Below are 25,963 nucleotides of genomic sequence, written 5' to 3'. Positions count from 1 at the left end.
TCTAACAGGAAGCCCCCAGCTCTGCTGCTGTGTACTGCACACGTGGTGTGGGGTTCCTTGATGGACGTGATGCTTTTCAGTCCATAAAAGAAAGGTCCCTCAGCTGTGCACAGAGCTACTCAGTCTCTTTTGCCCTTCCAGTGGTCTCCTCTACTGTGGGGAAGCATCATTTGTATGAACAGTGACAGACCAAGAGCTGCATCTGACCCTTTTCCAGGCTGGGATGGGTGTAGGTTCTGCACTGCTTTGGAGGCTTGTCTTGCCAACACCGGTGCATTGGCAGCTCCTGGGGAGCTCGTGGTGGTCAGGATGCTCTCCTGCTCTCTTTTAGGTTTCCAGTCCCGTTTGGTGTTTTGTACCATAGACAATGAAATTTACCCAGACTACATGTGCAGGAATAAACCACAACCAGACACCAGCCAGACGTGTGGCCGCCAGAATTGCCCCCAGACAAAGCGGTAAGATTCCCTTTCTTCTTCTGGACTCTCATGTCTCCATGAGGTGCTTTTGGAACCAAGAAAGAAAGTGACCCTCTCACTTTTCCTGCCTCCCTGCATGGTTCTCTAAGGAAGTCTTTCACCTCTTAGAGAAAGCCCAAGACAAAGGAGGGTGATAGTAACACTGTGATGGGCATTTTTGTGCCCACAGGGAAAGGGCTTAATATGTCCTACATCCATTTTATACACCAATTAAATTTGCTTTCCAGAGTAGAAAGCAAAGAGTAGATGGTCTTCTGTCCAGTGGAGGAAATAGGAAACAGAGTCTCTGGTTTCTGTTCTCTTCAACTGGAGGATGCAAAAATAGAGTAGGGGGTCAGAGATGGTGTCGTTTCATGTCATTTCTTCACTCCCAGTGCCCCTGCTCTCAGAAAGGGATGAATCCTGGAATCCTTCCCTTCTCTGGCATTCTCAAACCCCTTCACTCAGCCATTTCAGGGGGGTTGGACTAGATGATCTCTAAAGGTCCCTTCCAACCCCTACCATTCTATGACTCTATGACTTCCACCGTGTTTCTTACTGGCACAGCCTTCACTTGGGCACGCTGAGCTGTAACCAAAGCCCCCGCTGTGTGTCTAGTGGGTGCAGTGGATGCCTGTGAGAGTGCTGTTGTGAGAGGGCACTTGGAAACCTGGGAGCATTCCTGAATACATGGTAGCCTGTAGCTACTTGTCTTAAGCTCTTTACATCCTTTGTTCTGTGTATAAAGGACTTCTTACACCTACCTGCCGCAAGCCTGGAGTCACAGTGAAGCACAGAGCTCTCAGATGAAGAGGTAACAAGGAGGCTACAGAAAGCTCTCCACCTCGTTGTCCACTGAAGTCTGGGGGGGTTTCATCTTCGTTGCTGGTGGTAGCAGGGAGTGGTGCTTTGCTTTTGAGTCTTGCCAATGGAAGTGATGGTGGAGGGTGCTGGCTGGCAGCTTGGTGTAGGTGGTTGCAGGTGCTTCTGGTAACTTGATTCTTATGGGTCTGAGATGGGGCCAGTTTCTCCAGAGCTTTTGGCTGCCTGTCCTGATAAGTGTTGGTTTTAAACAGGAGAAGGGATGTTCTGGGAGATTTTGGTTTGATTTATAAAGAACAGAAAGGAAAAGAGATCATGATGGATTGGCCAGGACACCAGCGTGCCATAGCTAAAGCCTTGGGGCTTCTTAAAAGCTCTTCCTCCTGCACAGGTCCTTCAGCAGGCAGAATCATAGAATGGGAGGGTTGGAAGGGACTTTTAGATATCATCTAGTCCAACCCTCCTGCAGAAGCAGGTCCCTATAAACTGTCACAAGCACAAGGACGTGACAGATACTTACCATGTTCACTGAGGCATGAGAAGCAAAACACTTCAAAAACATAACAGCTGTCCCCCAGCAAGCTGCCAATAGCTTAGGACTTGTAGGTCTTTGCCCTTTGATGAGGGTCCCAGCCTCATGGCTGACCTTTGTCTTAGGAAATAAGTGTCAGAGAAGATGTCTTGATTCACAGTGGAAGGAAGATGTAGGTGAGCCCACCCAGCTGATAAAGCTGCTACACAGGAGGCAGAATCGAGCTGGTTGAAGTAGGGTGAGGTGTGTTTTATCCCCACTGGAGGTTCTGGACAATCGTTACGTATGACATTGGTTTGAGCCCTGCAAGCACACTGCTCTAAGTGGCTTCCACTGACTGTAGCTTTCCCTTTCCAAAGGGATGGCTTCTTTTATAGCAAAGGCAGTTCCCTTTGCATCTTTAGCAAATATCATCTTAAGGAGATGATCTGAGTCTGCTGTGGAGTTTCTGGTAAGGTTTGAATGTGAATTGACTGGCTGAAACTCAGTGTAGTGTGGTGAGGGCAGACCAGGCAAGCAGCTGGAGGACTCAAGGAGAAAACACGAACTGCCTTCAGTCCCTGGCTGGGTCTCACCTGACTGCAGCTCACAAGCAGACCAAGGACAACATCTATTTAAAGTTTTTTTGGGGTTTTTTTGTGTGTGTGTGTGCTGTTTATTAGAGAATTTGGCTGATGGGAGGAATAAACCAAGTTTCTACTGCCTGGCAGTGAAAAGTTCACAAGCCCTCCTGAGAGCCTCTGGCGTGGTTTGCAGGCAGAGCAAAGTCTTGGCTTGGCTTTACCGTTTCTGACAATGACTGCAGTGTAGTGGGTGCTGAGACTTGGTGTGGGTTGTTTCTCTTTTAGCTGATCTGGGTTGTTTTCTTTGGGGTTTTTTTTGCTTTCATTTTCTTTGATGTTCCATTCCAGGCATGACATTTTTGCAGACATCAGGAGTCCAAAAGCCATGGAGAGAAATCTTCCCCTCTCTGGGGAGAGCTCTGCGCTTCCAGAGAAACAAGTGTGTTGTAGCTGGGGATTTGTCTGTGGATGTGGGACTCGTGCTCTGCATTGCCAAATGAGCTGAGCAGTGTTTGGTCAAATGGGAACTCACCCCTGACTTTTGCTCTGCAAAGGGACATTTTTCCCTGTCTGATTACAGCAGGGCCGTGACTCTGCCCTCCCCTGTGCCTCAGGGTGGTTCGGCTGACCTGACATTTGTCTGCTCACTCTGTGCCCTGCAGGTGGAAGACGGGGGAGTGGGGACCCTGCTCAGCTACCTGTGGTGGGGGCACCCAGACTCGCTCTGTTTACTGCGTGGCATTTGATGGCCAGAGCTCCCAGGGGGTGGTGGATAACACAGAGTGCATGGCCTTTGCACAGCAGCCTCGCAGCAGCCAGCCCTGCAACGTCAGACAGTGTGCGACCTGGAGCACGGGGCCCTGGTCAGAGGTGAGTTTGTGTGGGGGAAGCAATTCCTTCTGGGCAGCTACAGAAGGATCTGCCAAAGCTTGGGGGGTAAAGAGCCAGGCTCCTTTCCTGGGAGTGTAAAAGATGTGTGTTCATGGGTAGGTGGCATTGCAGAGGTATAGGACTTGCTCCAAAAGTCCTCCAAGCAAGTTCTCCAGCCAGCTAGCAGCTATGCCCTGCTATAAGCACATCCCTGCTCCTCAGAACTCTGAATGCCCCTGTACTGCTGCTCCCTTTGTTGCATGTTCTCCCTTCTCTGAGCTGCCAGTCCTTTCCCCACTCCTGCCTTTTTATCAGATCCTCGAGACCTGGCACGGGCTGCGTTTCTGAGTCAGGCTTGGTGAAGGTGGAGAGCAGGCATGAGAGCTGCTGCCATCACCTGATGATGTGCAGCACCGTTCCCTCTTCTGTAAAACAGGAGCTCAGGGCTCCCACCTGTGCTGTTTATTTCTGTGCCTATTGCTGCCTCAACTGGCCTCTCCCCAGCAATTCCCTATCCCTCTTGAGCTGGGAAGCCCAAAACTGGACAAAAGACTCCAGATGAGGCCTCACCAGTGCAGTTACTGGTACAGAAGTTGTGTCACAGCTCTACACCATACAAATGGAGCACAAGACCTAAGGGCAAGCAACACAAGAACCCAATATTTCTATCTTACAGTGAATTCTTTACCTTGAGCTGATTTTAATCCAGAGTAAATGACTTGAGTTTCCAGGTATTTCATGGAATCACAGAATGGTGGGGGTTGGATGGGACCTCTAGAGATGATCCAGCCCAACCCCCTGCAGGACCAGGTCCCACCTAGATCAGGTCACACAGGGTGTGTGCTGCAGTGCTGGTACTTTTCCAAACACATCCTCCCTGATTTTGGTAGAGATCAAGAGAAATGATATGGCTAGGCCAAAATCAGATCCTCCAGACCCTATCCACCATTCCTTATTGTGCACACGCAGCACAAACCCACTCCTCTGCTAATTCCCATCCCAGAGGATCATTTTAATGATGGCTGGTTGATTTCAGACAATCTCTAAAGGCTGCTCTGCCCTAATGTTGGGGGGCAACAGATGCAAGTGGAAAGCAGGGCGCTTCCTTGTAAGTGCTGGTCCCCTTTCTGCAGTGCTCAGCCAGCTGTGGGGAAGGGGTGCAGACCAGGACCGTCACCTGCAGAACTCCGCGGGGCTCTCAGGCTCAGGACTTCGCTTGCCTCATGGAGCCGAAGCCATCGGCCACACAGCCCTGCCTCAAGGAGAACTGCATCCAGGAAATTGGCTGGCACGTTGGAGACTGGGGCCTGGTGAGCATCACGCTGTCATGGTTCAGAAACAACTGCTGATGTTGCTGTGCTCCCTGCAAGCAGGCTTTGATCCGTGCAGCTGGGGCTGGGAGCGTGCACTGCTTCATTACCGCTGCCTTGGCTCCGGGTCGCCTTGTAACCGGCGCTCGTGATGCTCCACTTCATCTGCTGCCTGCTTTGTATGCAGCTGCTACACAAAAAGAATCCTTCTGAGGGAGAGATTATGCTTTGTGACAGTGGCAAAATGCAGCCTGTAACCCGAAACAATCCACTTTTGCTGCTTGCTCCTGACTCTTCGCTCCGTCACTGTGAAAGGCACAAGAGCTGTGTGGCTGAGAGCGGCTTAGAGCTCCAGGCTGCAGCACGAGTCCTTGCCTTTGGGTTTTAGTTTAAAGCACACTTCTATAATTGTTCAGGTAAACTGTGCCTCAGCTGGATTAGTCCTGTGTTTGTGGAGGCTGTGTTCAACCTGGGAAAAGGAGATAGTGCTAGATCCCATGGACCAGGTGACTTCCAAACACGCTTTTTCCCTCCTGTGTGAGCCAGAGCAGCTTGTTCTGAGTTCAGACGTTACATCTCGTTCAGCTAAAGGAGTTGCATGTGTTACTCTGATCTTTCCTGGCCTCTAGCTTTCCAATATTGGAAGGGTACACATCTGATTAAGAGAGAAATACTCTCCCAGTGTTTGTAAAGCTTGTCACAAGCAGGTGGATTACACAGGTGGATGTAAACCCACCTCTCCCCTCCCCTGAGCTGTGTCTTTGCCCACAGCTTCCACTGAGAGTCAGCTCTTTACAAGGAAGCCATCATTTTGCTTTCCTGTTGTAAACTGTTTTTCTTGAGCTTATAGTTCAAATCTGACCCTCTCACAGAATGGTGGGGGTTGGAAGGGACCTTTAGAGCTCATCCAGTCCAACTCCTTGCTCAAGCAGGTCCCACCTAGGTCAGGTCACACAGGAACGTGTCCAGATGGGTTTGGGAACATCCAGAGAAGGAGTCTCCACACCCTCCCTGGGCAGCCTGGGCCAGGGCTCCCTCACCCTTACAGCAAAGAAGTTTTCCCTTGTGTTTAAGTGGGACTTTTTGTGTTCCAGATTTTGTCCATCACCCCTTGTCCTGTCACTGGAAACAACAGAAGCAAAGTGCTGCCCCAACCTCCTGACACCCACCATTTAGACATTTGTAACTACTAACGAGATCCCTCCTCAGGCTCCTCATATCTAGACCCTCACAGCTGGTGAATCTTCATAATATTGAGATACTTTCAAGCCAGGCTGAAGCAATTCAGTCCAGCTCCCTGCCACACCACTGTGGGTAACAGCAGCTCACCTGGGCAGGCTGAGCGTGGCTCAGAGCCGAATGCTCCAGGGCTGGATGCAACCTTTGGTTAAATGGTTTAAAGACTGTGGGTCTCTAATCATGTAGATGAATCCAGCTGAAATACTGTTTGCTTTGTCTTGTTGGAGGAAGCTGTGCTCAGCCTGCAGCTAACCATGCAGATATTCCTTGCTCACTCGCCTTGTCTCCTTGCCCAAGTGTTCCAAGAGCTGCAACTCGGGCATCCGGACGCGCCAAGTCATCTGCGCTGACGGCGACTCCAAAGTCTACAGCCCTGACACGTGCAGAGCCATCCAGGCCCAGAAACCAGCCACCCTGGGCAGCTGCAACGTGCAGCCCTGCTTCCTGCCACAGCGTGAGTGGAGGGGAGCCCTGCACACCTCGCTTTCCCCAAGACCCTTTTCTTTAGGGGTAGAAGGTCCCAGCTCTGCAGCAGCTTTTGCTCTCAGCTTCTCGCCTGCCCGTCTCCATCTGTGGCACTTGTGTGCAGAAACGCGGCATCCCCAGAGTTCCCATACCTGTGCTGTTGGAAATGGGTGTGACAAGCTCAGGAATATTACTGTGTGTGTCCATTTTAAAGGATGGCTCTGTCCCAGTGTGTGCTGCAGACAGACCCCAGCACTCCCAGTCAAGAAGGACGGCGACCTAGGGGCAGGCTCAGCAGCTAAAAAGCTTATAGCCAGCTCTCATCCCTCTGTGGAGCAGCTGTGAAGGAGGCACAACAGCTCTGAAGGTGGCACAACAGCTCTGAAGGTTTTTTGCTTGCTGTCTGTGTCAATTCTTCGTGCCAGAGCTGCAATGCTGACTTCTGCCTGCCTGCCCATCACAGGTCACCGTCCTGACAATCAAATCCAACTGCTTTTGCAGGAGAAGAAAACCATTTCTGTCAGCTTTAGTCTCCCTTTGGCTTCTGGGTGCAGTTACAGTTATTAGCACATGGGGCTGGACTGACTGCACTCAGTTCTGTCCGTGTCTCTCCTTGCAGAGGTGCCCAGCATGCAGGACACTATGGGCTACGATGTCACTCGCCAGTCCTCTCTGACACGTTACAACCCAAACAGCCCTGACACAGGTTTGGAAGCATTTGGTTAACTTTGGGGGGGTTTTATGATGGTGGACTTGAAATAGAGTGAGGCAGGGGAAAGGTTCTGTCTCTTCTTTATGTGTCTCTTTCCATGGGCTTCCACAAAGTGTAGATTCTCTTACACCAGCAGTGAGCAGGATGTCAGGAGCTTGGGGCAGCCCTTTTTCTTTGATGTGAAGCAACAGGACAAGGGGTGATGGGATGAAGTTGGAACACAAAAAGTTCCATTGAAACATAAGGACAAACTCTTTCCCTGCTGAGGTGAGGGAGCCCTGGCCCAGGCTGCCCAGGGAGGGTGTGGAGGCTCCTGCTCTGGAGGTTTCCAAACCCACCTGGACATGTTCCTGTGTGACCTGGTCTAGGTGGGAGCTGCTTTGGCAGGGGGTTTGGCCTGGTTGATCTCTAAAGGTCCCTTCCAGTCCCTGTGATTCTATGATTTGAATCTGTCCATGCAGTACATAGATGAGGTTCTCACAAGTGCTGGCTGAGAGAAACGCTGCCCAAAGCAGACCATAGGAAGAAGGATGGATGATGTGAGGGGACCACAGTAAGGTGGCAGGTGGTTTCAGTGAGCAAAGAGCCTCAATGGCAGCCAAATCCAGAAAAGTAGGCCAGAAGACACCCCCTCAGGTGAAACCCTGATGCAGAAAAGTGCTGCCCTGTAGCCTTGGAAAGGTAAAAGAGAGCAGAGCAGAGGAAAACTGACTAGACTTTGATGCTCGCCTGCATACTTGAAGGAGTTCTCTCCCCAGCTTCCAGCGATGAAAGGATGCTCCCTGGGAGCTCCACGATGCATGGCACCTCTGGGAATCACCCCAACCCATCCAGCAGGGACGGTGGCATCAACTTGTTGCCTGTTCGCTGGGAAGCGCGGCCGGGCTCCGCTCAGCTCAGCTTCCCCCAGGACTGTCACCGGAGCGCGCACGGCTGCTGCCCCGACGGGCACACCCCAGCCCCAGGCCCTCTGGGCAGAGCTTGCCCCTTCAGTACCTGTCACCAAAGCAGGTAGCTGGCTGTAGATGAGGCCTGAGCAGCGAGGCGTTGCCTTTGCTGACTGAGGGCTTCCTGGAGCATTCAGCCTGGGGCTGCTGAGGCGGGGGCAGGCTGGGGTAGTGCTGCAGCCCTTCTGCCTGTAGGTATGGATGCTGCCCAGATGGAGTGTCGGCTGCTCAGGGCCCAAACAACATGGGATGCCCACAGCGTTACCGTGATGCTCAAGGGAGCAGGAGTCAGCCCACTGTGGCCACTCCAGCAGTAAGTACAAACCCCTTTGCTTTTTAGGAGTACATCGGAGAGGAAGGTTCAGATTTGACCCCAGTGACTCTCAGTGTGGGTTTCTGTTCTGCTTCCATTTAAACATAAGGAAAACCTGGTTTACTGTGAGGTGAGGGAGCCCTGGCCCAGGCTGCCCAGGGAGGGTGTGGAGGCTCCTGCTCTGGAGGTTCCCAACCCCACCTGCACACATTCCTGTGTGACCTGACCTAGGTGGGACCTGCTTGAGCAAGGAGTTGGACTGGATGATCTCTAAAGGTCCCTTCCAACCCCCACCACACTGTGATTCTGCGATTCAACTCTGCCAGTAATGCTGGAGGATCAATACTACAGGCATGGCATCAAGTCCTTTGGCCCAGGCCATCCCTGCTCAGTCTGGGGCATTCCCTGTAAGCAGGGGACAGAGTGAGTCATTGGGAGACGTCTGAGAAGCAGAAGAGCTGCACAGAAGTGCAGCCCTGGCTCCTCAGCTCACATTGTTTCCCCCCCTTGCCAGCACGAAAGCCTCAGGGAGGGAAATGAACAAATCACAGTTCCTTTAATGGTCTTGTGCAGTGATGGTTTGGACGTGGTGCCTTCGCTGTGTTCCCTCATGGATGCATGGTAACTTGTGGCTTTCCATCCCTGTCTCTAAGGCAAGCCAAGCCTCATCCCAGCAGCAGCCCCCGGGCGAGTGCCGCAGCTCCCTCTACGGCTGCTGCTTCGACAACGTGGCTTCAGCCTCAGGCCCCGGAGGGGAAGGGTGTCTCAACAAGCCCAGCCACCGTGAGTGATGCTTTCTGTCTTCTTGGTTTACAGATGTAGGAGGAGTCTTACAGAATCCAGCAGTGCATGGAAGCTTCTCCTGTTGAGGCTTTCATCCCTGTAAAACGCCGTGAAATGTCTCTGTGCCCGGTGGCTGGGGCAGGGGGAGCTTGGAGGGAGCATAGAAAAGCAGCCAGGTGCTTCAGTTTCAGCAGCTGCTGCAGAAATTCTTGTCCTCTGCTGAGAGTTGGACAGAAGTGTGCTTGTGTGACCCCTGTCAGTCCACAGGGCTTCTGGGGAGCTGTTTGCTCCTCGTGCAGCCTGGAGAGCTCCTGGTTAGGTAACTGGGTTTAGGAGAAGCAGAGGAAGTCTCTGAGGAACCAGGGCTGTGCTCAGCCTTCCAAGAGCCCATGGACAGAGGGTGGAATGAGGGCTACAGCTAAGGATGGAGGTGTTACGGGTGTTACAGCCATCAGAGGTCAGTACGGTGCCTTCTGTACTACAAGGGCACCAGAGCTGCTGGGCAGAAGCATCTCTGCCCCTTTAGTTCCCAGCTGTATCCTCTGCAGGCATATTGCTGCTGCTTTGCCTTGCCCTTGTGCTGCAGCACAGAGATTGCTTGGTGGCCAGCCCCGTGGGGCTGCCCTAGGGAGAGCTCTCTGGGTTCCCTCTGCTCAACCACAGCTTGGCAAAGGACCCCTCGGGCAGAGCTCTGCATCCACTGCCAACGTGTGGCTGTGAAACCTGTTGACTTGAAGCACAGGGCTTGGTTTGGAAACACACTGGGCTGTGCTGTTTGCATCACTGTGTGGAGGGGTATTTCTGTAGCGTGTGGGGCTTCAGAACTGGGTCTAATCCACTGGCTTTGTGGGCTGGCAGTGTGCAAACAGCAGACAGGTGCCTTTTGCAGGAGCGAAAGCTCCAGAGCCAGCTGCACAATTCCCCAATAAAGACCAGAAAGAACCTGTCTAGGATCTAGGTTTAGGCTGGTTCTCCTTCCACCAGTGGCAAAACTGGGGTAGAAAGAAGCAGATGAGGAGCTGCCTGATTTCAAAGCAGAGCTGGGTGCAAAACTCAGGTGTCCTGCCTTCCCACCTGCCCTCTGCCCACAAGGCCCATCAGATGGCCTCTGTAGGTTGCTTGAAGCACCCAGACCTTTGTGCTTGGTGGCCCTCACACCTGCCTCTGTTCCTCTCTCTGGTAGCGTATCCTGCCTCCTGCCTGCTGCCCAGTGCCCACGGGCCCTGCACCAACTGGACCACTCGCTGGTACTTTGTGTCTGTGGTTGGCAAGTGCAACCGCTTTTGGTACGGCGGCTGTCATGGCAACCAAAACAGCTTTGCCTCAGAGGAGGAGTGCATGAGAGCCTGTCACAGCTCAGGGGGAGGCAGTCCTCTGCAGCACCAGCCCTCTCCTGGCACAGGAGCCCTGCAACACCAGCATGCCAGCTCCCACTCTCACCCGGGAGCTGCTCGGGGGCAGCAGCAGCCACCTCCAGGAGACACTGCAAGCCACAGCCAGGAGGGAAGAGCCCACAGGGCTTCAGAGCCCACGCCAGCCAGCCACAGGCGGGACAGCTGGAGGAGCGAGGTGCTGCCAAGGCCTGGTGTGCTGGGGAGCCAGCCAAGGGGCGTGCAGGGCAGATGGGGCTCCTGGGAGGAGCAGCAGAGGAGCAGCAGCCCCCAGGCGCTGCCCCGTGAAGACAAACCGCGGCATACGGCGCTCGGAGCGGGTGCTGCCGGGACAGAGGGCTTTGGGCACCGGGTGTCTGCAGATTCATTCCCAGCCTGGGCTCTGCACAGGTGATGGCTCTTTAAAAAAGCATTTCTTTTTCTTTTTGTTGCTGTTCTGCCAGCTCACTGTGAAGCATCAGCCTGGCTTCCTCTGGAGGGAAAATGTTGCCCCAGCTAGGTGGGAACACCATGCAATGGATGGGCTGTCCGTGTGGCCCGTTGGTTAGTCAAGTTATTCAAGCCCTGAAGTTACCTGCTGTCTCTTTCCTTGTACTCTCTCTGCTCTCTGGCAGCACTCTGTGGTGTGTGAAAACACTTGCAGGGTCGTGGGGTCTTTGGGAGGCATCCTTTCACTGTAAAGGAGAATCCACAGGTGTTCCTCTTGTTCTATCCAACAAATTTACTTGGCTCTCTGACTTCAGAGCTTTTGTCTCAGCACTGCATGGAGCAACAGTGGGTCATTCTAGAGAAGGCTTTTAAGATGTAAAGTTTGGGTCAGGATCCAGACAGGGTCACCCTGAGAAACAGGAGTACATAGAGCTAGATCTGGATGTGTCTGTGCTGCATCTGTGTCTGCATGCTGAGATGAACCTACTTCTTCCAGAAGAGAGGGGTTGCAGGACACTCTCTTCCTGAAGATACTGTAGCATTCAGTCTGTCCAGAGCAGCCTTTGCCTTGTAGGAGAGGGCTCCCCACATGTTGCATGGTGCATCTTCTCAGAGCTGGATGGGCAGCCAGTCCTGCCCTGCTCTGTGGTTGGGACCTCGTCTAGAGTCACGTCGGGGGAACCAGAGGGGAGGAGGGTGGTGGAGGTGACAGTGGAACTGCTTTCTCTTTCAGAGCAATCCTGGAAGAAGCCAAGCCCTCTCCTGTGACAGCAGCTGTGGGACAGAACATCCAGCTGGTCTGCAAGAGAGTCATGTCCCCCTTCTCCAGAGTGGAGTGGATGAAGGACGGCCGGCCGGTCTCCTCCGACAGGTGAGCTCAGCTCCCCCCATTGCAGAGCGCCAAACCTGCTGCCTGCTTGCTTTGGGATCTCCAAAAAGGGATGAATAAGCAAGCAAGCTCACATACTGACCTCAGAGCATGTCCATGTGGTCTGTGAACAGCAGCCACGGTCTGCAGCAGCACTGAGGCGCTGGCTGGTGTTACAGGGCAGAGCAGGCGCTGCCCCATACGCTGACGCAGGGGTGATGGTACAGAGAAACGTTGTCTTTGTTGGATTCATCTCAGGGCAGCCCTAAGTCAGCAGCCCAGGATGGCTGGAGGGGTCTGGCACTCCCATCCAACAGAGCATGTTTTTTAAAGCCTGTTTCTCCTGGGAAGTCTGTTCCCAGCAACAGTTTGAAGCCAGACAGACCCTTTGTGTTATGAAAATCAGAGTGAAGAAAAGCCCAGCAGTGCTTTTCTGTTTGCAGACACCTGCTGGGGCTCAGGCTCCTGCCTGGAAGGGCAGTTTGCCTCCTCACAGGAGAGGGTTGCTGAGAGCACTTCCCTGTCTCCTCTCTTGCTGACCCCCTTTCTGCCACAGCTCTTTCCCCTGCCTGTGACCCCTCTGCAGTCGGGAGGGGGATGTTTTGCCCACTGCACAGTGCCTTGGGCAGATGCTGTCCCTGGCCAGGCAGAGGCAGCTGCTCCTTGTTCCCATTGCAGGCACAGCTACCAGCCAGACAGCTCTTTACTCATCAGCCACCTCAAGCCAGAGGACGCTGGGACTTACACCTGCCTCACTTCTGATGGGAGAACAGAGAGCCAACAGATTCAGCTGCAGGTTACAGGTGACTTATCTTCCACCAGAGAGCAAAGAGGTTGATGACATCAGGAGCTCTCAAGTCAGGCACAGGGACAAACTTCCCAAAGGGGTTTTCTGCAGCTGCTTGGACTCTCCACCTCTCTCTCTAACCTGACCAATCTGCCACAGCTGCCTGTCCTGGCACATTTCTGTGTTGCATTTTGCCCAAACAGGTCCTGTTGGGTAACAAACAATTCTCTGCTCTGAAAAACGTGCCTTAGTTATGAAAGAAAACAAGACAGACTAGTCTCAAAAGATGAGCCAGCAAAGCACCCTGTAGCCTTCAGTCTCTGCAGTGTGCTTGGTCCCAGCAATGGCACATGGGGCAGAAGGCACTGTGGCCTAGGGGATGCTGCCTCATGTTCACTGACAGAGGAGAGAAAGGAGTCTAAAATTGCCAGCCTGCAGGTCTGTGGCTCTCATTAGCAGACAGAGCAGGCTTACTGCAGGAGTCAGCCAGAAAACAGATGGCTGCAGGGCTCTCTGGCTCCAGTGCAGCCAGCCCTCCCCAAAATCACAGGAACACACGAGAGGCCACGGTAAGAAGTGTCCTTATATTCACACGTGGCATCTTGTTTTGAACAGAGAACCAGAGCACTGGTGAGAGAGGTCAGGTGCTTCCCAGGGAACAGCAGCAGGGAGAGCTGCCCAGAGGCAGGCAGGTTGTGCAGGCAGCCAGCTCCTCCTCACAGCAGCAAGTCACCTACAGGTAAGTTCACATCCAGCAACAGTTTGTCCACTGTGCCCAGCTGAGGAGCCATATGGCACCTCTACACGCAGGAAAGCTGAGCACTGGGAAGGTTCTGGGGCATGGCTGGGAAGGAAGCAGTGCTGAGCTGCTGATAACAGGGGTGGGAGGAGATCCCAGTCACAAGCTGTCTGCTGTCCTCCCCAAGGGTCTCTTGGAAGAAGCATGTTCTGAGCAAAGCTGCACAGGGGAGGCTGGCAGCCAAGGAGCTGGCTTCAATAGCAAATGGAAATATCAGGGGCAGCATCCTTAGCTGTTTGAGTCGGGGTGAGCAGAGAGACCTGTTCTGGAAAAGAAAAAGCAAAGCAAACAGCAACCAAATCTAGCACAAGACAGACATGGGTATATTAAAGCTCCAGTTACTTTAGCCCCCACTTCTTCATTTTAAATACTCTGTAAACAAACCCAACTCAAAGCTCTCTTCTCAGGCTGCATGACATCCTTTGTAGCTTCTTGCATGGGTTGGGGTTTTTTGGTGCTTCCAGGCCCCACAGAAAGAAAAGGGAACTAAAGGCAGCATGTTGGGGCTCCAGATGAAATGGGACCATGACCCGATCCCTCCCTTGAGTTTGCAACCAAAAACTCAGCCCATCTGCTGAACTCTCCCCAGAAACCTCCTTAATTGCTTTTGCCTAAAAGCAGAAAGAATTTATTCACTGAATTAAGATCACTGAATTAAAGCTGGTTGGTTTTATTTTCTGAGATCAGGGATTCAGGTCAGAGGATGGGAGTGGGGGAGATGGTGTTTTATTTGACTCTGGGAACATCATGGTTTAGTTCCCTTCTGAAACTGTGCTTAGCTGATGGACGGTGTGAGAGCCTGAGCCCAACCCTTCTGCTGCACTAAGTGGATGGCCAGCTCCTGGGCCTTGCATGCAAGTCAGCTGGGTGCAAAGGGCTTTAACACCCCAAAAAACATCTGCTGGTTTTTGGTCAGGTAAGCACCCTGGGGAAGCTTGCTTGGTGCCCTGCTCAGCACTTTGCCATCTGCCCATTAACACTTCCTAGGCTGTTATCCAGAAGGATGCTACAAGAACCAGGGCTGCTGTCTCTGAAGGGTTAAGCAGGCTGCCAGGAGTGAACTGGGGCAGGTTTTAGGGGAGGCTGCCTTGTTTTTGAGTGTTTGGAGTGAATGTTGGTGATGGCAAGTACCAGAGCTCTGATGGGATTGCAGAGGACCCCCCCTTCCCCTTTGTGAGTAAAACAAGCCTTGTGCTGAAGGTCAAGTGCTGAATGAGGAAGTTTCTGCATCTTTTCCTGTGCTTTTGTGGGCCTGGCAGATTGAGAATGGATAAGAGTGAGCCCTCAGTGGTGGAGGCCAATGTTGGGGACAGAGTCAGGCTGCCGTGTGCCGTGGAGGCATCGCCGGCGCTCACCATCCAGTGGCAGAAGGACGGGCAGCCCCTCTCCTCGCCCAGGTGAGCTCCACCCTACCCACAGGCAGGGTCCTGTGAAGGTGAGCCTCCTCTTTCCCTTCCTTTCCCTTCCCTGTCCTCCTCCCTGGGAGAACTGAGCTGCTGGCCGTGCAGCCAGGGCCTGTCCTGCTTTGTGCTGGCCAGTTTCCCTGCTTAGGGCCAGAGCCCGCTGCTCGGCTGCCCTGGCCATGCTCATGCTTCACAGTCTGAGCACTGAACCTTTGAACAGCTGTGATCCAGGCTCTACAGTCAGCCAAATCTACCAGATTAGCAGAAAGACAACACATGGCAAGCAAATTTGCCAAAACCCCAGCTGGTGTGCAAGCCAGGGCTGGGGGTCACAGCAGAGACACATCAGGGGGCCTGCAGTGAACTGCCACAGCTGCTGGTGCTGCTCTCCTGCAGCTCCCCTCAGCCTCTGCTCCCAGAAACCTGCTCTGTCAGTGGGCTTTTCCAGAGTCTGCAGCACTAGAGCTGGGATCTGAGGACCAGAGGTTGCATTACAGGTTGAACTGAGGCTGCTTTGCTCAGTCGTAGAATCACTTTGATTGGAAAAGACCTTTAAGGTGATGGAGTCCAAGCCCTCCCCCCACCCTGCCCAGCCCAGCACCAACCCATGGCCCTCAGCACCTCAGCTCCACGGCTTTGGGATCCCTCCAGGGATGGGACAGGGGCTGGCAAGCCTCTCAGAGAAAAAGTTCTGCCTCAGCTCCAATCTCAACCTCCCCTGGAGCAACTTGAGCCCGTTTCCCTGTCCCATCACTCATTGCTGGGGAGAAGCGATGGAGTCTCTTGGAGTGTGACTCCCAGTTTGCACAGGAGGCTCAGCTCCAGCTCTGGAGTCCCATCCTGAGCCAGGCACAGGCTGAGGGCCTTTCTGGTTGTGTTCCCCAGACACAGGCAGCAGTCAGACGGGTCCCTGGTGATCAGCAGGGTGAGCTCTGAGGACGGTGGCTTCTTTACCTGCGTTGCCTCGAACGGCCGCGACCAGGACTGGCGCCAGGTCCTCTTCCGCCCCCGAGGTACCCATGGGATGTGCTCGTGTCCAGCTGGGGGGAAATGCTCTTTTGAGGCCTCTGCTACTTACCCTTGTTTGGGCCAAAGCCCTTGGGAAATCCCCATTCTCCACAGCAAGTGTCACAGCTCCAGACGGGCTGTTTCGAGGCCTGGGGGCTCGTAGCTCCTCAGCCTACGTTGGGCTCTTCCCATGGGGGAATGTTCCCACTAGCAGGGGCAGCAGGGCTTTGTCTTCCTGCTGGTGATGATTTCCCTCCTGGTGTAGGAGAGCTGAGGATCACTGGTCTTTTGCCAAGTACAACAGTACCTGAGGGAGGGACTGCTCAGCTTCACTGTACAGTGACCGGCAACAACGTCAATATAAGGTGGTCAAGGTGAGTAAGGAAAAACAACTTTCCTTCTCTTCCCAAATCTCATCATGTACCCTCCAAATAATAACACAGGATGCCTGCCAGGTGAGGGAGGGAGCTGTGGTTCTCAGCACCTAACTACCATCACCTACCCTTTCCTAAACTTGTCTGTTACTGACAAATCCTGGGCAAGATCCCTATGGGGTGTGGGGGGTCACCAAGTCCTCGCTCCAGCCAACTGAGGAGGAAAGCTGCCACTAAGCTAAGACTTCATGGAGGAAATCTTGGTGTGCTGGAAAGTTAATGACATTACAATAGCAAAAAATAAAGTCATCAGAGGCAGACCTTTGGTTGGTCTTTATAACTCTCTCTGCCTGACCTTAGCAGGCTTTTCAGCCCCTATAATAACTGGGGGGTCTTCTCCCAGCTTCCTGCTGCAACAGTTCTCTCCCTCCACTGTCAAGTTTTAAAGTGCTTTGACAAAGAAGCAGGAAAAGCTGTGTCCTCTTCATGGTTTACAGGGAAATTCTGGATTTGCACAAGTGTCTAGGGGCTTTTTTCCCCCTCTATTTGAAAATAATCTGGAGCCTCCTGGCAAAGGAACCAGAGAGAGGGACTGGTAACTGTTTAAATCCCTCTACTCCAAGGGGTAGGACTGACATGGGCCATTCTGGGGTTGGACTGGATGATGTCTAAAGGTCCCTTCCAGCCCCTACCTTTCTATGATTCTCACAAAGACAGCTTTTCTTCCATACAAGTTTGATATTTGAGTTAATAAAATGAAACCTGAGCCTGAATGACACCCACACAGACAGTGTTGCTACCCAGTTGCAGACCATGGCAACAGAAGATTCCTTTATCCTTCCTATTGAACTTGTAAAACTTGCCCCCCTTTTTGGGAACTGATGCTCTCTGAGAGCACAGAGAGCTCCCTTAGCCCTCCATGGGTGGGAATGGTGATACAGGATGCTTTTTGGCCACAGGAATGGAGTCCCCATGCGTGCAGATGGCCACCACATCCACCTGTCCCAGGACGGAAGCCTCATCATCAGCAACGTTCAAGAAGCCGACGAAGGATCCTACACCTGCAGCGCCTACAGCAGCAGCAACTCTGTCAGTGCCAGCACAGAGGTGAAGGTGCTGAGGAGCAGGCCTGGGGGTGAGTACAGCCTGGCCCTCCTGCTCCTCCCAGCATGGTGTTTGCCTCTTGGCTGCCATTAGTGTGCCCATTGCATGTGCCCATCCACCCCTAGGCTGGGGCTTTGGGGAGTGGCAGGAGCCCCCTGGGTTGTGCTGCCCAAGGAGCCCTGCTTTCCCTGGGCAAAGGAGCAGAGTACTAGGAGCCTGATTCACTTCCTGAGTCCAAAATGCCATAGCTGGTTGACCAAAGAGTTGGTTGTTGGATAGCTGGGCTCTGGACACCATCCAGCTGGCTTTACACATGGTGCAGAGCAGTGTCTCCTCAGGACATCAGCCCCAGGAACTGCATTCTCCTCCTGGATCTCCCCAGAGGTGTCAATTTCTCTCTCATTCTTGATTTTGGGCTGGAAACTGGAGTGGAGAAAGCACAGGCAGACACGCTGCCTGCAGGAACATGCTGTTGTCTGTCTGGGGCGGGAGGGGGAAGGAAACTGGAGGATAAGCCCTGTTGGTGTATTTTACAGCTGCTTCACCTTTTCCTTGGCTGCAGCTACTGTGAATCATGTCATGGATGTGAGCAGAGAGTGCGTGGACCAGCCCCACCTGGCCAACTGTGACCTGATCCTGCAGGCCCAGCTCTGCAGCAACCAGTACTACTCCAGCTTCTGCTGCGCGACCTGCGCCCGCCACCAGCCCCAGCCCAGCCTGGCCCCGCGCCGAGGGTGACACAAACTGCTGCAGCTGACCTCTTGCTACAAGAGGGGAAGTTGGAACGCTGTCCTTTCACCACGTGACACTCTGCTGGGAGCTCTGCCCTGCTGGGAAAGCTCAAGAGGGTGAATGGAAGGGTGTAGTGTGGGTGTGACTGTTCAAAGGTGGGAGACTCATCACCCTCAAGTTTATTGCAAACTCTATTTTTCCTCCCCTTATCCCTCCTCTCCCTGCTGTAGCTCATCCATCTCTTCACATAAGGGCAGTTGCTGTCATTCAGAGAACAAGATATTGGGAACATAAGGGTGCTGTGACTTTAGAGAAGGCCAAGAGGGAGAGGCCAAGCAAGACAGACAATTGCTCTCCAAAAGCCTCAGAGGTGATTGCTTTGAAAGATGGGCCTGAACTGGCTTAACCAGAGCACTAATGAGTGATGGGTGTTTGTAACCCTGGGGAGCACTTTCCATCTACATGCAAAGGACTCTGATCAGCATTCAGGTCCCATGAGATGACTGTTTCAAGGGAGGCAGCTGAAACTGTAGCTGGCTCATGCCAGTAGACCTTTGGCTGTGTGTTTGTTGGGTCAGTTGGTTTCTACTGCACTGCAGTCAGCTTTGGAGTGCAATGCACAAGCAATGCTTCCCAGAAAGCTTAGCACAAAACAGAAGACTACTTTTAGCCCTTCCTGGATGTTAGGGGTAATTTAGATGGATGTAGCAGCACTGCTCTGTTTGGAGATGCTGCAGTTTAAATATCCCTCGCTCTAGGAAGGCTCAGCAGGTCATTTTCCTTTGTGCTTCTGAGCCAGAACTGTGCTATTGAATTTACTGCAAAGCTGGGCTTGCTGGTACTGCTGGGCTTGGGGAGACAAGTAATATTCACCTGGAAATAGGTGTAGGAGGCGACAATAAACCTCCCAATGATCTGCTCTGGTCTCAGTTAAGCCCAGGGACGCCTGGCTCTTTGTGTAACCTGGGCTGATCCCTGCTGCTATGGGCTAACAAGAGAGGATGTCTAAATACAGAGCAGCTCCAGCTCCTTTGTTTCCAGACTGAGTGGCAGCTCTGAAGGAGAAAGTCTTAGGCATTAAGGGGTGGTGTGTGTGGACAGGTTTAACATGGTTTGTTAAACCAGGAAAGGCCTTTGGGTGTCTTCAGTGGAGTAATGCACTCAAAGTGGAGTAATTTCTGAGCATCTTTTCCAGCCTCCACAGTATTGTTTTACCTTTGCATCAGCCTCAACTGTTCCCCTCTTCCTCATTCCAAGCCCCCTGCTGAGACTTGGCTGGGTCCATCATAGCACCACCACCCATTTATTATGTGCATGGATGAGCTATAAGCCAGGAGACTGGTGCACAGTATTGTTTTGGTTGGGGGGGGAGGTGGTAGGGATTGGTTTGGGTTTTTTTACCCCTCTGTCTTTCTTCCATTACTTTAAGGCAGCTCAGTCAGCACTGTGCTCACACCACTCAGCTCTCCTTCAGCCCAGACTCAGTACTGGGGGGAGAACAGTAACACAGAGGTGTAAATCCCCAGGCTTGACAGCCTAAAGCTCGTTTGGACTCTAAACCCAGCCAATCAGTTCAGCTGCACCTAAAAATAAGAATTACTGACCTAGTGCTTGCACACTTTTCAGCACAGGGATGGCTTCAGGACTGGCCACGCTGCTTCAAGATGGGAACACACTGAAACGTCTAGAAGCAATCCAGTAATGGCGAGGTGACAGTCACACAGCTACTGGGGAGTGGGTCTGGCTGTGGACAGGTAGATTCTGCTTGCTAGAAAAGACAAAAACAGTTAATTTGCAGTTAACACACATTTAGGGAAAGCTTACTGTGCTGTAATTCTCGGTGGTAGGCTTTAGAGTGCAAGGTTTGACATCACTGGCTGTTTAAGAACGATGAGACAGCCCTGAGAGCTACTCGTTGTGTTTGTATATCACTTTTGCACCTTGGTGGGTTTGTGCACAGGATATTTTGGTGTTTCAGGATACAGCAGGATTAGTACAAGAGGGTTTGTTCTGAGCTCATGCCTGGGGTAGTGGAGGGGTGTGTGTGGACGGGGTGGCAGTGCAGTTCACTGCTTTAACTGTCATGGTAATAGTTAACTACAGGTCGTCTCTTTGCCAAGCTGAGCTTTCCCCTGAGTGTGGTCCCACCTAACTGCACATTTACTGGTTTTGATTTGAGAATCAAGATGTTAATTTTCTTCCCTAAACAATGTATTATTGTAGGAAGGTCATATCTCCTTTACTGTTATCTCTAGGGGAAGGGTGTTAGCTCTACCGGGCTATTTTCAGCTGGTCTTGGGGCACTACTCTGAGAGCTATGGAACCAACAGAATAAGCTGTATGTGTTTTCTTTCCTATTATAAATGTCTACAAATAGTTGCTTGCCTTTTGCAAGCTGAAAAAGCAGCACTGGTACCAACTCAAATACCATCTGGTGTGTTGGTCCTTACTATTTGCATCATTCTGACAACAGGTAAGAATCTGTGAAGAGAAAACGTCCCTGTGTTCCAGAGCAGTGTCAGGGTGAGCCTCGCTGTGCCTGCCTGGAAATGGAAGCTGCTGGCAGCTGAAAGGCTGGGGCCAAACAAAGGGAGCCTTTCTTCCACCCTCAGCTTCCCAAGGCTGTTCCTTGTGCCTAAACCGAGGCAGTGCACAGAAGAAGGCAGTAAGAGCCAGTCATGCTAACGGGATATAGCCAGCAGCTCCCTGGAAGGAGAGGGGTGAAGAAAACACTGGGTTTGTTTCTTTCCTTTTCAAAAGAGATAGTGTCTTAGTATTTGTCTCCATGTAAATATTCAGTGTGGGAAACCCAGTGAACCTGGGTTGTTGTTGTTGTGAAGGCAATAATCACTCAAATACGTAGAGGGTCTAAGTAATGCACGTGCAGAGACGTACAGGGGCAACGTAGTACAACCACCAGAGCTGACTCGAAGCCACCCTTCCTTTGCTAGCTACCTCCTTATATGCTGCTTCTGCCCATGAGATCACCCAGGGCCCAATTGATTAACTTGCAGCACCTGTTTCTGAAGTAGCATGCCAGCTGCATTAACTTATCCCTACCATCTTTATTCAAGCTGGCTGGTCCAAGCTACGTCTGTGCCTACAATTCCCCCCTTTTTCTTTTTTGAACCAGCCAGCCTTTAGCAACACATTTCAGAATTAAAGGTACATGAAGAAAACATAAATATTTTTACCCATGGCCATGAGTTTACAACAAAAGGTCAATAACAGCTACATCGCTGAACAATACAATACAGAAATCCATAAAGTCAAAATAAACAATCTGATATGTGTTGGTAGGAGGGACGCACACTGGCAGGAAGGGATGAGGTCTTGGTAGCTCCACTGATATTTCTTTTTCCTGATGTAGTTCCGGACTTTTCTTCAGATCCTTTAGCATGCTGATCTGTGAGCATTATCAATAAGATGGAAGTATCTCTTCATCTGTTGGTCATCTTAAGTTCTTTAATTCTTTTATAGCTGAAGGAATTTACAGCAGCCTAAGTGGTGCCACAGTTGCGAGGGTTTACATTTTAATAGAGTGATGGATTGAGGGTGGATCACTTGGTTCTTTCCTCAAGATTGTTTTTTCCATTGGTCTTACAGTTAAGTCCTTTCTGTTGATGTGGCTTGATCCATTTTGCCGGAATCCATCGGGGACCTTGATCTGTAATGACACAAGCATAGCCTCTTCCCCACGTTAACAGATCTGCAGGTCCTTGCCACTCTCCAGTAGTGGGATTCTTATACCAAACTTTAGGTTTGTCAGTAAAATCCAAATCCCGACTCATTTGGGCAAAGTGTGTTAATGCCGGTGGTTCATTCCGGTTTGCCACAATTCTGAGATGATTCATTGTATAAAGGGCTTTCATTAGTCTGTCTTGAGGACTCACCCCCTCTTCCCCCGTTTTTTGTTTTTCTAGAAGGCCTTTTAAGGTTTGATGTGTCCGTTCAATAATGGCTTGACCGGTGGAATTTCCTGGGATACCAGTAGTATGTTTAACACCCCATAAGTTTAGAAACTTACGTGTTTTACTGGCTATGTATCCCGAGCCATTATCAGTTTTTATCTCTCTTGGAACACCAAGGACAGCAAAGCAACTCCTCCAATGTCTTATGACGTCTCGAGAACTGTCACTGGTTAAGGCTGTGGCCCAGACCATGGCTGAATAAGTATCAATAGTAACATGTATACGTTTAAATCGCCCAAAAGGAGCATAGACAGTGATATCTGATTGCCATATACCTAATGGTGCCAGACCCCTGGGATTGACTCCTACACCTAGGCCGATCTGATTCTGGCATGCAGGGCACGTGGAAACAATACCCTGAGCGTCCGATATGGTCAGGTCAAACTGCTTCGCCAGCATTTTCGCACTTTGATGAAAAAAATCGTGCGATCTTCGGGCTTGAGAAAATTTGTCAATTATTGGCCCCGTAGGTATCAATAAAGGAGCTGCCACTATCCTGTCAACAATTTCATTGCCAACTGATAGGCCATCTTTTAAGCCCGAATGGCTTCGAATATGTCCAATATAATAAGCAGTTTGCCGTTCATTTATCTGATGCCAGAGTCTCAGAAATAAGTTATACAGATTCTGATTAGAGATTTCTTTCAACAGCGCTCTCTCTAATCGAGTGACAGCATCGACCACATAGAGGGAATCGGAGATGATGTTTAATGGGACGTCTGACCATTTCTCAAAAGTTTTAACTACAGCCATCAGTTCCAGCAGTTGAACTGAACTGCCTGGGGAGTGGACAGTTAGATTTTGCCATTTTCCATTTTCCCACCAAACCACTCCTGCTTTGGCTTGGATCTTACTGGCGTCGGTAAAAACAGTCAGGCCTTTAACGGGTACTGCTGATCTCAACGGCCGGTCTTCCATTTGAAATTTAACAGAGAACAATTTATGGGCCGGATAATGATTATTTATAGTTCCTGGATATGACAATAAGGCCCACTGTAATTCATCAGATTGTTGCAGTGCCCAGTTCAAGAACTCATCTGTGAGAGGAACGAAAATGATGTCTGCCTCAATCCCTGCTATTTCCAGCAGACGTTTCCTGGCCTTAACTATTATTTTTGCAATTGCCTCAAGCCTTGTGGTAATTGTTTTTTGTAAATTATATGGCAAAAATATCCACTCCAAGATCCTCAATGGGTCTTTCGCTACTGAATCCCATTGCATCAAGATTGCCATTACATGCTGGTTTTGACTTATCACAGCAATGTTAATTGACAAGTCAGGATCATATCGGTGACTGTAGTTATTGACTATCTTGCTTCCTATTTTTTCTATTGCTTGGATTTGCTGCCGAGACAGTCTTCGCGCACTATCAGCCTCTACTGAGCCCTTTAACAAAGGCATTAGTGGCGCAAGATCCTCATTTGTGATACCACATATGGTTCGTACCCATTGGATATCACCTATCAGCTTTTGAACGTCTGTTAAGTTAGCAATATCTGTTTTAATTGCCACCTTCTGAGGATAAATGCGCGCATCAGTGATAATATTACCTAAATATTTCCAAGAGGCGTGCATTTGTACCTTCTCTGGCGCGATCACCAACCCGGAGTTGCTTAACTGTCGGTTCACTTCTTGTAGAATGCGATGCTGGTCCAGGTCTTTTCCTGCAATCAAGATATCATCCATATAATGGTAAAATAAGACACGAGGGTATTTTTTGCGCAGAGGTGCCAGCGCCCAGGCAACATAAGTTTGACAAATAGTTGGTGAGTTCTTCATTCCCTGAGGTAAAACAGTCCATTGATATCGTTTTGCTGGCTCTTGTTTGTTAATCGATGGTACTGTAAAGGCAAACTTCTCACTGTCATCCTCATGTAAGGGAATTGTGAAAAAACAGTCCTTTAAGTCAATCACCAACAGGGGCCACTCTTTTGGAAGCATTGCAGGAGAGGGTAATCCTGGCTGTAAAGCACCCATGTCCTGCATCACTGCATTAACAGCTCTTAAATCATGTAACAGCCTCCACTTCCCTGATTTTTTAGGGATAGTAAAAATTGGTGTATTCCATGGACTGGTGGATGGTTTAATATGACCCTTCTCTAGTTGTTCATTTACTAATTCATGAATGTGGGCGAGCTTTTCTTTGCTTAGCGGCCATTGATCAATCCAAACTGGTTTATCTGTTAGCCAGGTTAACTTCAGGATTGGTCGCCCATCAATGGCCGCCATTAAAAATTTTCATTTGACAAACGAAAGCCCATTTGGCTTAAGGCGTCTCTACCCAAAAGCCAAACTGAAGTATTCATTACATAGGGCCTAATTTGCACACATCTATTCTCTTCGCCCTGTATACATACCGAAATCAGGTCTGTGCTAATTTTTGTCATCTGTATTCCTCCTACTCCAACGACAGGGGTGTCTAAATTCTCTAAAGGCCAGCTTTTTGGCCAATAGGATAATGGGACAATAGTAACATCTGCTCCCGTATCTAGTAATGTGTTGTACCCAACCATGTGTTCACCATTTGGATGTTGGAATACAACCGTCTGAGTGGGCTTTCCCTGTGAAAGCGGCACCGCCAGTCTTACCTCAGGTACTCCAGTGGATCCAAAACCACCGTCTCGACGCTTACGACTTCCTGCGAAAGGAACTTTAGCTCTGAAAGGAACTAATTGCGCTATTTTAGTTCCTTTAGGTATATGAACTGGTGGCTGCCAAACTTTAACCATTATTCCAATATTTCCTTCATAGTCTGCATCAATTACACCGGGGAGCACAAAAATACCCTGTCGAGAGGCCGATGACCGTCCTAAAAGTAAAGCACTTAATCCATAGCCAAGGGGTCCATTAACGTTAGAGGAGATAATTGTTACCTCTGTGTTGTGGATGGTTACATCTACTGCTGTTTCCACATCCACTCCTGCGCTTCCTGCAGTGGCTGATCTGAGGCCATCCAGGCAGCTCTTGGTGTTGAAGGGCGTTTTTGTGTCATCGCGCTCGCCCTTTTTGCGCTCGTCAACCCGTTTCCCTTATGCATTGTATGTCTGGCCACTCGAGAGCGGCACTCAGTGGCTCTATGGCCAAACTTGCCACATCTGTAACAATTACCATGAAATCTGCCATTGGACCCAGATGGCCTGGCGGAGCTGTTTGTCCATACCAATGGTCTGGACCGACATTGATTTTTCACGTGTCCTATTTTTCCACAGTTAAAGCACTTTGGCCTCCGATCTCCTTTGTGGGCTTGAACTAAAGGTTTCAATGCTGTTGCCATTGCCTCAGCTAAATGTGCTGACGATCCTACCCTAGAGCAGGCTTCTATCATGTCGACCAAAGTTGCTGTCCGCGGGAGAGCCTGCAGGATCTTTTTGCAGTCATGATTAGCGTTAGCAACTGCTAAGTGTAACCCTATTTCCGCCTTGACTTCAGCCGACATGTTTGGTATACGATCCAGAGCTGCTCTTAGACGGTCTAAGAAGGTCATGAAAGGCTCATTAGGTTTTTGAATAATAGTTGTATATGAGGGAACTGGCACCCCCATATCAGGAACAATCTTAAATGCTTGACGTGCCAGTGTCTGTGTTTGCTGCAAGATAGCTTCATGCAGCCGGGCTTGTACCTGAGGATCAGCGAATGCTCCTTTACCCAGCATCATGTCTGCTGTGACGACTCGCCGCGGATCTCCCTGTTGTAAGTCCATGTTTTCCACCACCGTCAGATCAACTCTTTTTTCCCATTCAGACTCCCATAATAATACCTGAGTGGGCTTCAGGAAAGTTTCTGCAAGCTTCCGGCAGTCAAATGGAGTCATTAACCCACTGGCAAAAATATGATCTAGTAATGTCTGAACGTATGGGTTGGACAAGCCATATTGCATTACTGCTTTCTGGCCTTCTCTTACCAATTTCCAATCTAAAGGTGCCCATTGTCGTTTTCTTTGTGCTGTTATTACTGGAAAGGCTTGCGGAATAAATTCGCCTTCGATTACCGCATCACGTATGAGGCCTCTCCATTTCTTAGCCGGATCATAATCATCTGGACGAGGATCTCTGAGTACCTGTGGGGATGAAACTTTAATCTTTG

The 25,963-nt window shown here is 50.8% G+C and overlaps 1 protein-coding gene across 1 annotated transcript in view; it reads left to right on the top strand.

Annotated features, from left to right (window-relative positions):
• Positions 1 to 17,966, top strand: part of PAPLN (papilin, proteoglycan like sulfated glycoprotein) — a 45,747-nt gene extending 27,781 nt beyond the window's left edge. Inside the window, exons 11-28 of the mRNA XM_061998174.1 lie at positions 332 to 458; positions 1,207 to 1,272; positions 3,038 to 3,245; positions 4,379 to 4,555; positions 6,092 to 6,248; positions 6,879 to 6,965; positions 7,730 to 7,982; positions 8,114 to 8,231; positions 8,885 to 9,014; positions 10,198 to 10,795; positions 11,568 to 11,705; positions 12,381 to 12,505; positions 13,105 to 13,228; positions 14,548 to 14,685; positions 15,577 to 15,704; positions 15,965 to 16,073; positions 17,033 to 17,208; positions 17,740 to 17,966. Of these exons, the coding sequence (XP_061854158.1) occupies positions 332 to 458; positions 1,207 to 1,272; positions 3,038 to 3,245; positions 4,379 to 4,555; positions 6,092 to 6,248; positions 6,879 to 6,965; positions 7,730 to 7,982; positions 8,114 to 8,231; positions 8,885 to 9,014; positions 10,198 to 10,795; positions 11,568 to 11,705; positions 12,381 to 12,505; positions 13,105 to 13,228; positions 14,548 to 14,685; positions 15,577 to 15,704; positions 15,965 to 16,073; positions 17,033 to 17,208; positions 17,740 to 17,915 (3,035 nt within the window). The 3' untranslated portion in view covers positions 17,916 to 17,966. The remainder of the gene's footprint in view (positions 1 to 331; positions 459 to 1,206; positions 1,273 to 3,037; positions 3,246 to 4,378; positions 4,556 to 6,091; positions 6,249 to 6,878; positions 6,966 to 7,729; positions 7,983 to 8,113; positions 8,232 to 8,884; positions 9,015 to 10,197; positions 10,796 to 11,567; positions 11,706 to 12,380; positions 12,506 to 13,104; positions 13,229 to 14,547; positions 14,686 to 15,576; positions 15,705 to 15,964; positions 16,074 to 17,032; positions 17,209 to 17,739) is intronic.
• The last annotated feature ends 7,997 nt before the right edge of the window (positions 17,967 to 25,963 follow it).

This window comes from Colius striatus, chromosome 6, assembly GCF_028858725.1.
Source record: "Colius striatus isolate bColStr4 chromosome 6, bColStr4.1.hap1, whole genome shotgun sequence".
Classification (NCBI taxonomy): domain Eukaryota; kingdom Metazoa; phylum Chordata; class Aves; order Coliiformes; family Coliidae; genus Colius; species Colius striatus.
This window is presented reverse-complemented; position numbering and strand designations above follow the sequence as displayed.